The sequence below is a fragment of the Rhipicephalus microplus genome, chromosome 7 (genome assembly GCF_043290135.1).
Source record: "Rhipicephalus microplus isolate Deutch F79 chromosome 7, USDA_Rmic, whole genome shotgun sequence".
Classification (NCBI taxonomy): domain Eukaryota; kingdom Metazoa; phylum Arthropoda; class Arachnida; order Ixodida; family Ixodidae; genus Rhipicephalus; species Rhipicephalus microplus.
In genome coordinates, this window is record NC_134706.1 from 158,309,987 (window position 1) to 158,325,855 (window position 15,869).

At 44.8% G+C, this 15,869-nt stretch overlaps 1 protein-coding gene across 1 annotated transcript in view; it reads right to left on the bottom strand.

Moving 5' to 3' along the window:
• Positions 1-1,527: 1,527 nt before the first annotated feature.
• Positions 1,528-15,869, bottom strand: part of LOC119180005 (juvenile hormone acid O-methyltransferase) — a 31,904-nt gene continuing 17,562 nt past the window's right edge. The window contains exons 3-4 of the mRNA XM_037431133.2: positions 14,048-14,204; positions 1,528-1,854 (exon numbers count right to left, since the gene is read on the bottom strand). Of these exons, the coding sequence (XP_037287030.2) occupies positions 1,691-1,854; positions 14,048-14,204 (321 nt within the window). The 3' untranslated portion in view covers positions 1,528-1,690. The remainder of the gene's footprint in view (positions 1,855-14,047; positions 14,205-15,869) is intronic.

The following is a 15,869-nucleotide window of genomic DNA, read 5'->3' on the forward strand; positions in this document are numbered from 1 at the left end:
CATTTCGAATAGGCAGGGGGCATTGCGAATCGCTCTTGAACTGACGAGTTTGTGGTGTAGCGAGCGGCGGTCGCTGCACGTGTTGCGAGCGAATGGACGAGGCGGCAGCTGTGCACGTCGCGACAGATGAGAGAGAGAGAGTGATGTCATCGTCTACTGTGAGGAGCGCGTGACGTCACCGCGCAGCAGCAGCGTGGCCTACTTGGCACCACTCAAACACCTGTGGCGTGCGGCGCGTTCTTACAGATGTACAGCGTTACACAGACTAGTCAAAGAGCTGCTTCGTATCTAAGAATGTGGCAGATTCTCTGTAAAGAACAGTGAATCAAGAGTCACAGAGATCTTTTTCCTCCTCCTCAGCTCACTCTCTTTAGCAACCCTAATCCACTATAGTATACATTACTATATATTTGCTTTGCACTTATGTTTTTAGCTTTTCTGTGGTTGTTCCTTTCCTTATCTTTCATTTTCTGTCTTTTTTTCTGTCTCACTTCAATTTTATTTTCGTTATTCGAGTTTTATCTAGGTACTTTTCTGTGTCTTCTTCTCAGTTCAATTGCTCACTAATCGTCTATTTTTTCCCTGGTTAATCTTCATTTCACTTTGTTTACCTCTATCGCATTACACTCGTTCTCTAACAATTTATCTTTTTTTTTACTTTCTTTCAATAATTTCTCTCATTCTATGTCAATTTTTCTCGGGACCTCTTTTCCTGTCTTTTTATCTCGTTATTTGTTCCTCTCTTTGTACTTTTTTTCTCGCCTTCCACTTTTTTCTTTCTTTTTGTTTCTCTCTCAACCATGTCTCTCACCCAACAGGGTTATTTTGTGCCCTGCTGGACAAATCGGCGAGTGAGTTTTAGTTGCGAAAGAGACGTAAAATAAGCACAGGAGGACGAACAAAAAGAAAATTTTGTTTCATGATGATGATGATGATTATGATAGTTTTTACGACACGACACCTGACATAACGAAAAGTTTAAGACTTTGGGTATGAAACCCGGCGTAACTATCAACACAAGTGGTCACAAAATAGAACCTCTATATTAAGGGGTATCTGATTGCAAGACCTGTGGCCTTATTCCTTGATTTGGAGGATGCCGATTCTAGAAAATAAAATACGTTTGGAGCAGTCCTTGAGAAAACGCAGTAGAAGCTTAACGTAACTTTGTATGTTAAGTAGCTCATGTGGCGTTATATCTTTCAAGATTCATCCCACTCGCTCGACTGTGCCATCATGGGTTGCAGGACAACTCGTGTTACCAACAAAAGAATTTGAAACGAATTCAAAAGATCATGGTACAGCGTGTATAGTGGCTTTCAACTCGCGTCATCTTCACGTTAGTTCTAGGATCAAAACTTTAACCACGACAATTTGTTCTTACGTACTAGCTTACTAAAGCTCCACTACATTGTATTCGCCTAATGACAGTAACTGTTTGCTAAACAATACTTGCAGATTGCAAGGCCATCAACGTCTATTCATATATATACATATTCCTATACAATACGCAATCGCAAACACCACTTGTTTTGAGATTTATTGTTTTTCATGCATTTATTTCAGCACTAAAAATGTAAACATCTTGACCTCTTCCTTATCGGCTCTAAAACTAAAAATTTCCTGAAATACGCCAGGAAGAATGCAGTCAACACTGCTTGCGCGTCAGCAGCAGAACGGAACAAAGATATTACGCGGAGCACTTCCTCGCAAGAATAACACAGATGCAGTTTTCTTTGCGCAATCCTTCGCCAGTGTCAAACTGTTTCAAGGCCCTTGTCACGTCCTTCTTCAGTCGTCTCTTCTCTTCGGAAGAAAGCAGCCTCAGCTCTGGTTTGAGGGTCATCTGAAAATCTGTAAAATAAAGGCATTCAACAAGACGAGGCACAGAGGTATGGTTACTTTGCGATAATTTGCAAATAATTTAGGCCACTGGCACGCCTTGGCTAGTTCAATAATTTCTGGACGCATCTTTTTGTTTGTTGGATTTTGTTCAAGTTATCAATACCTTGTCAGGTGGCAGTGGCTGAAATGGAGTTTCACAAAAGCATTGCCTATTGATAGTGTGACACAATACGTAGACATTTCCTTCGGTTTCAGCAAAACCTTGTTTCGAGGCAGTTTACTACATAATCCTCAAAACTGTGGGTAAATATCTCGTCATCACACTAAATCTTGTAAATAACGGTATAGCCACGTGTTTCTTTACCTAAATATTCTCATAACATATAAACAACGAGCGCATTATTTTCTACCGGTATATCCCATCTTTGCGGCACAATTCGTGATGCCATCTGGTTGCTCACGTGAGATGATGATGAAATAAGCTCTTGATTGGTTGATATATGCGACCTCTCACCTGTTTTGCTGTGCAGATGCCTGCCATGTCTGCCTTGGCCCTCACGACTATTGTGCGCAAAAATTATTGTGACTTCATTTTTGGTTTCCCATTGCGCAAAAAGCACAAAATCATGGCTGACTTTGTAACTTGTCCCGTTAATTAGGAAAACGATCGCCGGGGTAATTGCAAGAGCTGAAGTACCAGCCCGCCAAACTGCACCACGAAAGCATGAACAATGTAGGTGTGATCCTATTTGTCACGCCGGTGGATGCCGGCTGTGGTTCAAAGAACCAGTCAGAGCCGAGAGTTGATAACAAAAAAAATATTTTTTTTCAAATACGGCAGATCAAACAACACAAACATATGCACTCTCGCCAATAGTCCCATAAAATAAGTCACCTCACAAACAACGGGCTACACAACACATTCAGCTACACTCAAAACAACGTATACGATTGATTGATTGATTGATATGTGAGACTTAACGTCCCAAAACCACCATGTGATTATCAGAGACACCGTAGTGGAGGGCTTCGGAAATTTTGACAAACTAGGATTTTGAAACGTGCACCGAATCTGAGAACACAGGCCTACAACCATCCCACCTCAATCGGTAATGCAGCCGCCGCAGCCAGGATTCGATCCTGCGACTTGCGGGTTAGCAGTCTTGCGATTAGCAGACTTGCGGTTAGCACTAGACCACCGCGGCACGGCAACAACGAACACGAACAACAACACGCTCTACATTGAACTCTCCTGCATTAAACAACCAGGACACATAGAAACTAAAAGGTTCGTCAACTTATTCCGTCCAGACTTCTTGGAACAATGTTTGAATGATACTGTTCTAGGGGACATTCAAAGTCCAGCGCTCTTGTCGTTCCGCAGCTCCCGAAGTTTCTCCTCCAGAAAACCTCGTGATTCAAATGTCCGCACTTCATGCAACAAACTTTCCTTTGCCGGTAACTCGTCAGTCACTCACGCGCTGCGGCTGCAGAACGCGTCTTCGCCCTTTGACGGTAATCTCCCACTCTTCTTCTGCTGCGCCGCCACAGTGGTCTAGTGGTTAAGGTACTCGGCTGATGAACCGTAGGTCACGCGATCGAATCCCTAGCTGTGGTGGCTGCCTCTCCGAAAGAAGCGCAAATGTAGGCCCTTGTGCTCACATTCGGGTGCACGTTAAAGAACTTCAGTTGGTCGAAATTTTCTGAGCCCTCAACTAGGGCATCTCTCATAATCATATGGTGGTTTTGGGACGTTAAACCACACGTATCTATCTATATATCTATCTATCTATCTATCTATCTATCTATACATCTATCTATCTGTCTGTCTATCTATCTACCTATCTATCTATCTATCTATCTATCAATCAACCTATCTATCTATCTATTTATCTATCTATCTATTTATCTATCTATTATCTATCTCTTCGTCTGCTTGTAATACAAGCCTTCACGCACAGATGGAAAAGATCTTCATCTTGTGCTTTGTCACTGAGGACATAAGTCTTCGGCCAACGACGTGAAAAACTCGATGCACGGTGGCGCAAACTTCTTTCTCCTGATCAGTACCATCCGCTGCTCGCTTAGATACGATACACCCTGGGTTCCGGAAGGTTGTCCGTCGCGTTGCACAGCTAAGATTGGGGAAAGCCCGAGACGTTTCGAGAACTCTCCCCGACCCATGACCCAAATAGGGAGTGACTCATGCCTTCCTTCTCAATAATTCTGGTGTTCGCTCTGCGATAGGTGTGAAAGTTTGGTCGGTTACTGGTGGCGACCCGCCCGAGGAGTACCCTGATGCTTCTTTTCTTCTTTTAAGTTGTCTTTGTGCCACTGTCTGGCGCCTGGTGTCGTCACTGTCGGCAAAATTTGGAGGCGCGCGCTTTCTTGAGCGCTCGGTAGTGACAGACCTAATTAAGGCTCTGTGCTGGCATTCCACACGTTTTCTAAGCGAAGGAGTAGAAAGGAGGAGATGGTGCTCGTGGGAAGGGTATAGAAGGCCAACAGGTAACTATACCAACCCCCCTTTGAATTAGGTGTGGTTCAGGAGCTCTTCAAGCGGACCGTCACGAAGGCGTGTGCGCACAGATGAGTGATAGCTTTATGGCACAGTAACGCAGTTATAGCTTATTCTCTTGATGGAGTGGCCACTGTCGCTGAACGTTTCATTCAGGTCTAAGCATGGTTGCAGAAAGGGAAAGGAAGATGCGTATCATAGGTCTATATAGCGTACATCTATTGCATATTTCACACTCTAAAGAAAATCTCAGCCGTGGCAGTCGCATTTCAATGTAGGCAAAATTGGAGAGGCCTGAGTACTGCGCGACGTTAGAGCGCGTTGAAGAACACCAAGTGGGTGAAATTTTCACAGGCCTGTACTATGACCCCTCTCATAACCATATCATGGTAATGGGACGTAAAACGCGAGAGGGTAATATTGTTACAAGCTAAAGAAAGTAGAAGACAGATACGGTGTCAATGTTGTTTTTACGGCTGCCGATAAGCTAGGTGAAAATGTGCGAGTAAAAGTCAAGAATTGGACCAATGTTTCTTTCGTCAAACACAGTAATAAAGTCACTGATCGCTGCACAAACGCAACTAATAAGCTTTCTTTCATCTGCAATCACTTCTCGGTGTTGGATCGATAGGACGTTGCATGAACCAGAACTTACTTGAACACAAAAGATTGTTAACTGGACGCCAACCTTCTAATCTTTTTCACATCGTCGAAGACGTATTTACTCGTCAATGTACGGTGTTATTGTTGTTTTGTACTGGCATTAAAACAAAGTAATGCGTCATATAATTGCGGCATGACACATCGACAATAGTGGTAGCGTTGCGTGAGCCAACCATCAATTAACTCGCATAAGTGTGAAATGAACTACCTTAACCAATATTTTTACGTAGTCCTCTAGGTGTGCCAGATTCAAAGTAATGCATATTGCAAGGGCTTGTGCACATGACTGTTCGTTTTTTCGTTTGTGCCATTGTACGCATCTTTACTTGTTTTTGTGTATATGTTTTCATGCCTATTTTAAATTGAATACGTGCCAGGCTCAATTTTTCGGTATAACAAGATTTGAAACCATTACCGAGAGCCGGAGCATATCTCTCGGAGCTGTAGGCATAGCGAGCGCATCGGGAGCTGAAACATAGCCTCGGAGATGAGCGGTCGCTCGAGTGTTAGCGAGTCTCAGAGGGTGTGCGAAAAACCGAGCAAGAAAAAAATATTGACACTTCCCAACGAATTGCGTCATGCGGACCGCCAATTGCCAATAGGAACCGACGTTAGGTCATCTATAACCATGCATGGGGCGGCAAGCGAAAAAACAAGAAACCAGATCAGGCGGACGGAACGAGCAGAACAGGGCCGTGTTTACTTCTAACCACGGAGCACGACGTACGAAGAACAAAGCGCGCGGGCGTGTACACGCATCTGAGCTCGCTGTAATTAATAGGCGACCTTTGATGATGAGGATGGCTGCTTGATTGCCTTTCCCCCTTTTTAACATGGGGACCAAAACTGAGGACGAGGTATCACTAACCTCAATCATACCATCGTCCTCTTCCTCTGTTTCTCATAGGTTTTTCCGGATTTAGTGCCTTGCCTTTGTTTCCCATGAAGCGGGCTAAGGGTAGTAGCCTTAGCGTCATCGCAGTTTGTGATATACCGTGTAAAGCCGCTGAAAGCCTTACGTTTCACGAGCTCTCGCATGACCTGCATATTTCCAGCTAAAGCGATTGAATTCTTGAATTGACCATGTGCTCTGGCTTCGCCTGACCAGGAAGTTTGCTGCTCTGCTAGGTATTTTTTACTTTTGAGGTTGGCCCCGGAACACCCTGCATCTTTTCTGCCCACGTAGTAAAGGACTGAGAACGGGAGCGGGATGTCAAAGTGGACGTGCTCGAATACCTGCCATTTCTCCATCCAGGTATTCTCTTTGACTAAGAGTGCCCCCTAGGACGGGAGGACCCCAGGAACTAAAATTTTTGACCTCATTTCTTTAGGCAATCTGTGCTTCTTGCGCCATTTGACGTGCGACGATTCCTTTAAATTGGCGTGCGACGTTGGTGCCTGCATTGTTACCAGATACCGTACTTTGTGCGAAGTTATCACCAGAGGCGCCAACGTAGCACGAAGTATGATATCTGAAAGCGCTGGCTGCACGTTGTCTCCCCGGTGCCTCCCCGAAGTATCCACCACTAGGGGCGCACTGGTGATCCTCACCTCCCTCGATGTTTGGAGATTGAAAATTCCGCATCTTTGGCATTTGCTCTTTTCCTCGCTACTGTGGCAAACATCGGCACGAGGAACCTCGTGGCCGCACGCGTAGCACACGTCACCTTGTTGCTTGTCTTAAAACAAGGCTCGAGGGCTTTCCCACGCACCACGAAGTTGGGCACACGCATGCCATCGAAAGGAATTGCTACAACGTACGTGTCTACTCCTTTCACCTCGAGCGCTGTGGGATTTCTTCCATTCACAATCATTCTTTTAAACGTGTCCTCGTCGAGAGAAAATTGATGTCGTGATTACTTTTTGGCGCGTGCACTCGGGAGCGGCAGTCCAAGCCGAAAGCACGAAAGCGACAAGTATGAGTTTTTTCAACTCTAGCGTAGGCTGTGGTAATGTAGCCTTTCAAAGTGGAGGCGAAAGATCGTGGACCCTGTGCGGGCAAACTGTGCCTTGTGTGCTGCTCAGTAAGGGCCACCGCCATGGTCAGAGCTTCAGCGAAAAGCACGACATCCGCGTTGATACACCAAATCCTCTCTTAGCGCACTCGATTGCCTTCATTTCATCCCTTGACAGTCTTGGAGCTCTCAAGGCTGTCGTGATATTTTGCATCTTCTTTATTATAAATAAAGGAGGTAGAAGGGGTGCGTGCACGAGCAAGAGCCATGGGTCTATCTCGCTCTATTGTTTTGTTACCTTCAATGTAACCAGTCGTAGAGTTCCGACAATCTCCGGTTGCGGCTCCGTGCGATCAAAACGGTTCCATATTATGTGAATGACCACGTTATAGTTAGCTTCAGCCATTCTAATGCCTTGAACGGCTTCTTTTGCTGTTCCACTAATAAATGCGGAGAAGAATAAACTTCTTTATTCTCGAGATCCAGTCATTGTTGTGAGACTGCTTGCATAAAACTGGTCCCAAAATCCTTGCCAGTCGCGTCGTTTTCCGGACAAACTTGGTCTCAGTCAGACAATCCCTGAACCGTATTCATAAAATTTCCCGACGACCCGACGAGCCTCAAGAGGGCGGTTTGGCTGAGCGTAGCACCAACGTTGGGAGAGAGAGTGGCTGCCCTTACCCCAAACTGCGTGCCTTCTGGACCACTCGGTTTGGGACCTTGCGGGCCAAGCTGGTGATTGCCGTGCTCCAGACATGCTCTGCACTAATATATTATCCCTCGCGCAGGACCACGCATCACCAGAGCGTGTACAATTACGTGCATCATCTTTTTTTATGACGCCGTAAGCCATTATGCTGTCAATATAAATAAGTTTACTGTAAACTACGGGTGACGAGTACTCGTTGGCAGCATTCGAAAAGTGACTGAATGGGCTTCCGAGAGCTTGGGCCGATCGATGCAAGGCGGTGTCGTCGGTGCCTGAAAGCTGGGCGAAGGCGAGGTCATGGTGGGCTGCGATGTGCATGAGAGGGGGTCACTGCACGGAGTGGTTGTGACGGTGACGTACGCAGCTGAGCTTGGTGGCCGCGGCCCAGTTGTGTTTCGTACCCTTGTTTGAGCGCAGTTGACTTGGTCGTCGTATACTCTGGTGGTGACGAAGTCTTCCTGCAATACCTGATCGTGTAGCGCAGCTTGAATATGCCTGTCAATGTTGAACAGTGTGGCGTTTTTTTGCCGCAACCATAGTGAGGACCTCTTGGAGAATATTAGCCGAGGTCGTCGAGTCGGCGAGTAGGGCGTCGAGCGTCCAGATGGCTTCGGTGATGGTGGTTTCATTTTTTTTCAGTATTTAGTACAGTTATGTAGTGCAATTAAAACACAAAATGCATATATTACAGAATGAGGTCTTGAAGCAAAAACTGTCAAGGGGACCTCCTGTTCAAACAAATATAAGTAAACTAAAACAAAGATTGAAAATTAGAAAAAACATTTCAAAATCACAAATGATGACTTATGTAAAAAACTGGCAGATCTCACGCACAGTGGGAATTGATGATATCCGAAGCACGATAAAGAAAGGTTGATATGTCACTTTAAAATCAGCACAACGTTACGAGAAGGAGGTAAATGATGCCATATATGACTTCCGTGTCATGATTATCATGTTTAGATGTGTCATTTACCGTCGTCATCTATTCACGTCACGTGATACCAAATTCGGTATATGTGGAGCTAGAGAAACTGACGCGAGCTTGCTATGAGCATTGTATGTTGTCATGTTCTTACATCACACCCGTGTCAGGATTGTCATTTGCACCAGTCACGTATTACAACATCTATTGACGTCACGTAACAGTAAGTTTGACATATGGGGAGCTGGCAAAACGGCTGTGAGCGCATCATGAAGGGCCCGATTATATACTCCAATGAAGCGTTGACGCACGCTGACGCTGGGCACAGCAACGCTACGTTATAGAATGAGAATATCCATGCCACAAGGAAGAAAGGAAGGAAAACAGGGGGAGAAGAACGGCGGGGAGGTTAACCAGCCTATAGGCAGCCGTTTTGCTACCCTGCGCATGGTTATAAAACGTGAGCTCTCTATAGACAACACTGCGTCTCCATCTTTTCGCGACGGAAGGACGCCTGACGCGCTGAAACGCGCATGCGTCAAAGCAATGCAGCGCCGCACGCACCTGCGAGTATAAAGCAGGACCGGTGCCTGCAGCGTGGCAACGCCGGCATGACGAGAAAAAATTAACGCCGGTGAGCACGCGCACCGCGTCACAGCGGAATGTAGTGGCGCCTTCACTGTGGCATGTAGCCATGTTCTCACATGACACGAATCTCATGATCATCATGTTTGCACCTGTCACATACCTTCGTCATCTATTGACGTCAGGTGTTAACAAATTTGGCATATCTGAAGTCAGCGAAATGGCCGCGAGCGCTTCATAAGTGTGACATGTAGTCATGTTACATTATACGCATGTTCTGATTATCACGTTTGGCTGTGTCATTTACCTATGTCATCCGTTTGCGTGTCGTAATACCGAGTTTGGCCCATGTGAAGCTAGGGAAACAGCCGCCAGCGTATCATGAGCGTGGCATGTAGTCATATTGTTACATGACACGTATCTAATGATTATTATGTTTGCATTAGTCGCATACCTTCGACAACCATTCGCGTACCATAATATCGAATTTGGTATCAGTGACGCTAGTGAAACAGCTGCGAGCGCATCATGAGCGTCGCATATAGTCATGTTGTTATTTGACATGCATCTCATAATTTTTATGTTAGGGTCTGTCACTTGTGTTCGCCATGCAATCATGTCATACCATACCTGTTTTTCAACATGCCATGTGAACAAAACCACCGCAAGAGCTGCAGGACCATGAAATTGGAATCATTATATTCATGACATACATGTATTGATTTCCATGTCATGAGTAGTTAAATATGTTCTTCTTACAGTCGTGTTATGACATACCAAGTTTGGTATCAATACCATTATCGAAACAGCCAGGAGAGCTATATGGCGGGGGCAGATAGATAGATAGATAGATAGATAGATAGATAGATAGATAGATAGATAGATAGATAGATAGATAGATAGATAGATAGATAGATAGATAGATAGATAGATAGATAGATAGATAGATAGATAGATAGATAGATAGATAGATAGATAGATAGATAGATAGATAGATAGATAGATAGATAGATAGATAGATAGATAGATAGATAGATAGATAGATAGATAGATAGATACGCTCGAAGTTGCCGTAGTTCGCCAAGAAACGCTTCGCATTTATTAGTTATCAATGGATGTACGTACATACATAGTGAGCATATACGGATACGTTTATACAAATATATTTAAACCAATACGTATATAAATGCACAAATATGATAAGGTTATGCATGTGGTAGTAGGCAGAAACCGCGCTACATCTGTAGTTGGTCCATTTTCAAAAGCCAGGGCCAGACAACCGGTTGGGTTTAGGCCCCAAAAAGAAGCATGGAAAATGAAGTGGAGAGCTGTACACGTACGTCTTGCTGCATCGAAGAAAACAGAACAGAGTGACAGAGCGCCCGTCGTTGCGTCCGTGTCCACGCCCCTTCTCCCATCTTTATTTGCAACATTGTTCTTGGTTGGTCCACTGTTGGCAGAGTGGTAGGCAGCTGACACGTCCTTGCTGTGACGTTGTCAGCCTTGAGAATGGTGTCCCACATTTTCTTGCTACCTTCGGATGTTGAAAGCGGTGAAACAGCTGTCTCTATTGTGGAATTCTCCAGGGGTGTCTTTCATTTCCTTCACTGTCACTGGTTAAGGTATAGCCTTCCGATGTGATATTTGCGCTGTGCTGCTTGACACGTGTACGCAAGGGTGAGAAAGTCACTGGCATGGGGTTTGGCCTAAACTTCCCCGCGCCTTTCTACTGAAAGTTGGCTTAGATTGCTTGGCTTAGCTCTTACACGCTGGTGATGAACAAATATCTGAGAAATTGCCGAGAGTCCACTCGCGACAAAGGTACAATATCAGCGAGTACCTTTCAAATTGCTGGTTCAAAATTTGTGTAGGCTTCCGGGGTCCATCTATAGCAATTACCACAAAAACCACTGAGAAAAGCAAGAGTCATTGTTCTTACGTCCGCATTGTTCTGCACTCCCTGGCGGAATCTCCCCATGACACTATAAGCTAGAGAACTTAGGTGAACATGCCGACGCAGTGTAAGAAGGATCTCTAGAAAAAACAACTACACCCAGCGCATAAGGAAACTACAGGCGGCCTTTGTTGAAAGAAACACGACGCGTTAAAAAGGGCCTACCGATAAGCGTCTAAACTAGAAAATCAGCACTAGCTAAAAGACACTTTAAATAATAACCAAATTAGCCGGAAGCAATGTTCAAATGAACTCCCAAGCCCAAATATTATTCTCTGCAAGCATTATCAAGCGAAGAGAGCCGTATAAAGGGGTTTTTCGAATAGCCAGGGATCATCAGGCGCTTCCCGAATAACCAGGGATCATTTGTTACTACTATAAAAACTTCAGGGACATTTTAGCGCATGTACGTGTGAACTGTTAATCATTATGGTGCCCTCTTTACAGCTTCGTGCGATCTAGGGTGTAAGAAGCAAACACAGTCAATTTCAATTTAGTGTTATTAGAAGAAGTGGTTATGTCCATAAATTCAAGTATAGTTTTATTTGCATTACCTCAAGTGTTCTCTGCAGGCTCGAATGTTCGTTTGGTAAGTCAATTTCCAAAGAGGGAACGCTGTTACTAACAGGTGTTGCGCAGGCGTGGCGGAAATTTGCTGGATACAGCGCACGTATTTCTGACATTGCAGGCCCCAACTTCGACAACCTCCAACTTTACGTACCTCACTACAAATGGAGGAAAGATGTGCACATTCAGGAGCTCGCTTTTTTTTTGTTGGACAAAATAATATAGAGACCTCAAAGTCAATCATGCCTTGGAAAGTACGGGAGCTGCTATTAAAAATAATTGTATTGGAAATGCGATGAAATGAAAGCCAACAAAAACGTAATTTGCCTTGATTAGGGACCGAACCTGCGGCCTTCGAATAACGCGTTCGATGTCTCACCAACTGAACTACCCCGGAGGCTACTCCCCCATCCATTTTATGGCACATGTACTTCCGCTAAATATGAACAGTAAGAAATGTACATTGCATGTACATTTAGTTCCTTAATTTACAGCAAGCGTGTCGTTTGGTGTGGCTTGGTGCCTCCAAGTAGGATACGAGCTATTATTTTAAAGCTAACAGCTCGTGATAAGTTCGCGAAACAGGCACATTAGAGTGTTCCGCAAACACCGTTATAGCTACTGGCGGTGCTTATGGATGCTCCCACGCCTAATGCACATATATAACCCACAAAGTGGAGGAGGGAATAGCCACCGCGGTAGCTGAATTGTTAGAGGATCCGACACGTTATTCGAAGGCCGCAGGTTCAGTCCCTGCCCACGGCAAGTTATCTTTTCATTTATTCTTCTTCTAATGACAAGTTATCTTTTCTCCCACTCTTCTAATTGACATTACAATTACTTATGCAAACGTGTCCTATGATTCTCGTGACTTTTAGTTTGGTAAATCTCAATTTTTGCATATCTCAATCACTTGAGACAGAAAATGTGCTGTCAATTCTCATTATCAGTTTACTTACACACAAGCCAGTAGATATATATATAGCAAGGCACACTCTTGAACCTCTTTGATGTGGTAGATGCACTAAAGAACCTAGCGAGGCTCAAACCTCTCTTCTAAGGTATTCCAGCCCCGCTGACCGACGAACAATTTAGTATTTATTTATTACGAAGCATTTCGTAGTGATGTTCAGCGACTTTGACCGTATCTGACTATTTAGCCGCATACGACATTTAGGTCTCCGTGCTATTTTGTTAATGTGATTGATACCCACATCAGTACAGCGTAACATGGATGTATGACGAGTGTACTTGACCCATCATAACAGAAAAATCTTGACATGTGATTTACATGCATGATCTTGCTGCTCTTGCGGTGGTTTCATTCACGTGACATATCGCAAAACTGCTATAGTAGGATATGACTGCATGGTGAACATAATGCCTTAACTTGGAAATCATGAAATGCATGCAATGTAGGTCATGACTACACGCCACGCTCATGGTGCGCTCGCGGTCGTTTCGCAAGCACCACCTGTACCAAATTTAGAATTACGTCACGTGAATGGTTGACAAAGGTATGTGACTGGTGCAAACATGATAATCATGGCATGCTGGTCATGTAAGCAGATGACTACATACGATACTCATGAAGTGCTTAAGGGAAGTCCGCTATCTTCAAATATACCAAATTTGGTATTACGTGACGCGAAAAGACGATGAAGGTAATTGACACGTCAAAACATTATTGTCGTTTTCAATGTGTCTTCTGAAGTAGGGACCATTTCCGTTTTCTTTGAATTTGAATAATAAAATAGTTTATTCATCGGCTGAATGGTTTGCGAGATCCGCCGGCCACCAGCTCTTGCATTCCCGTCCGCGATTTATCGTGGCTTGGAAAGCTTGGAAGGCTGCATCGGTAAACAGTTGCTGCCGGCACTCAGCCTCCCAGCCCTGCTTTTGTGCCTAGATGGCAACATCGACCCGGCGAATGCAAGCTCTCTCACGTGTCCACTGTCAACGCTCATCTAGTGTGTATTTCCTTATACATTTGGAAACTCTAGTAAAAATTGATGCGCGTGCGCTGGACGCCGCGGCTGCGACAGCATGAACGGCGTCACTCACAACGCAGCCAAAGACGTGCGTGCTTCGGGGTGACGCTGAGAACGTGACTGATCGAGCAGCTTATGGAGACCGCTCATGACACCAATGCCGAACAGTTTTTGTTTCTCCGTGCCATATATAGGTTTCGCTGTAAAACATAACCTACGTGAGAGATGTCTGCTGGTTATCGGAAGCAAAGCACAAGTCATATTTGGAAAAATTGTATGGCTAGTTTTCTATTGATCTGTGTTAAGGTAAATGGAATGCTCAATGTTGTACTCACCTATAGCCGCTTCAGCGTTCCACGCGAATGGTTTGTAAAGGAAGCTTTCGAACCTGTGAAGCTCCAGGTTGGCGGATTTGATGATTTCTTGTATATACGACAACCGTTCACCGTCATCTTCGATGTCCTGGCTTTTAGGTACAAAACTTTCGAAGAGCTGCACAAAACGACGTTGCCGAAAATAATTGTTATGATAGCTATCAGTGACCAAACAGCAGTGACACTACTTTTCTTCTTGTGACCATGTTTTAATACTTTGTTTTGCCTTTCCTTCGTCTTCAAAAGTGAAATTCTGACACGACTATTCTTGGTGAAACTTGTCGTTGTCCGTTAACTTATCACTCGATTGCCACGTGCTTTCGTGACTTTCGGGTTAAGCGTTATTAGGCTTTCTATAAGGTGGTTAAAATGTGTGGATTCGAAGTGTTTTTTATGCGAATCAGCTTATGCCTGAGTTCAATCGGGTGGTTTGTTGCATATACCCTTACTGGGCATGCGCAACTGGCCCGAGCACTGTCAGAACGCTCTCACGCGATGGCGCGTTCCGGCCTGCGACACTTTGGCTAAGACACTTTTGCTTCTGCCCTTTACACTCTCTCAGCATTAATATGAAGGCGTCTAGGAACAAGATTCTGCAGACGCGCGATGAGCCAACGCGTTATACCCTAATGGCTCCTTGGTTGTAATCTGAACGGGCTGGAGCTCTTTGTAAGATGCGGTGGCCTTTCACTCCGTACAGCCTCACAGGAATCACGTAATGGCTACGGGAACTATATGCTGCAGCTACGAGGTAAACACCCGTGTCTTTGCGTTGCTTGGCGAAGAATGCATGAGTAGTGTTCCAACAAGAGTTCCGGACGAGTAACAGCAACAAAGCCTACAGTGAATTCACGGAGTGGGTAAGGTGCCCGTGATGAACGTATCTTGAGGTCGACCAATGCGCTGATTCACATGCTGCCTATGGTTCCTTTTAGTGGGAAATCGCGTAATTAGAAGCAAAGCCTTTTATGGTCCAGCTCAACCCGGTGGGCAGAGTGACCACCCTTCATGCGCAGGCCCGCCCTTTTCCCGTCTCCGCTCCTACCCTCCCTCGCCTCGCATCGCCGACGCACGCAGTGTCTGCTAGCAAGTTTCTGCATTGAAAAAGCCCAAACGTCGCACTGCACAACCGCTCATCGGCCACCCCATGTATATATGGACGGGAACTTGACATCTAAGGTAGTGCCGTTAGGAGATTTCTGGGGAGTGTTGTTGAACAAGGCAAATTCGCAGCATGCATGCTAACGAAAAAGTGCACTGTGGGTGTCTGTGTTCTATCGGAGTATTCTGTCGTTCTTAGGTCATTTGCAGCAATTGGCAAGTTCTAGTTGGATAAAATAATCAATCACTACGTGCTTTGTGCCTACCCGGCTTGCTCTCCTGCGCTACGCTGCGAAGAGCACCAGCGGCGACGCCACCGTCGCTGTATACAAGTGTGGGAGCCCACTGCTTCACTTCCACAGATGTTTTTTTTTTAGTGGGAAACGGTGACATTTTTGTTTGATTATGCGTGATATGTTTTGATATCACAGGTCTGTATATAAACTAAAAGTTGGTAAGCTGTTTTAGTAATCCCAATAAATTTATTTCTCTCGAATGGTTTTCATTCTTTCGTAAACAAAGGAAGCACTGCGAAGAAAAGCGGAGTTTCAACGGCTTGAGTAGTTCACAGCCCTGTGAAAAAACAGCCTAAATAAAATAAAAAGTACCTACTACCACAATCAGTTTTTACGGTTTGCCAAATTTGTAGAACAATAAAAGTTCTAATATTCTAGCATACGAT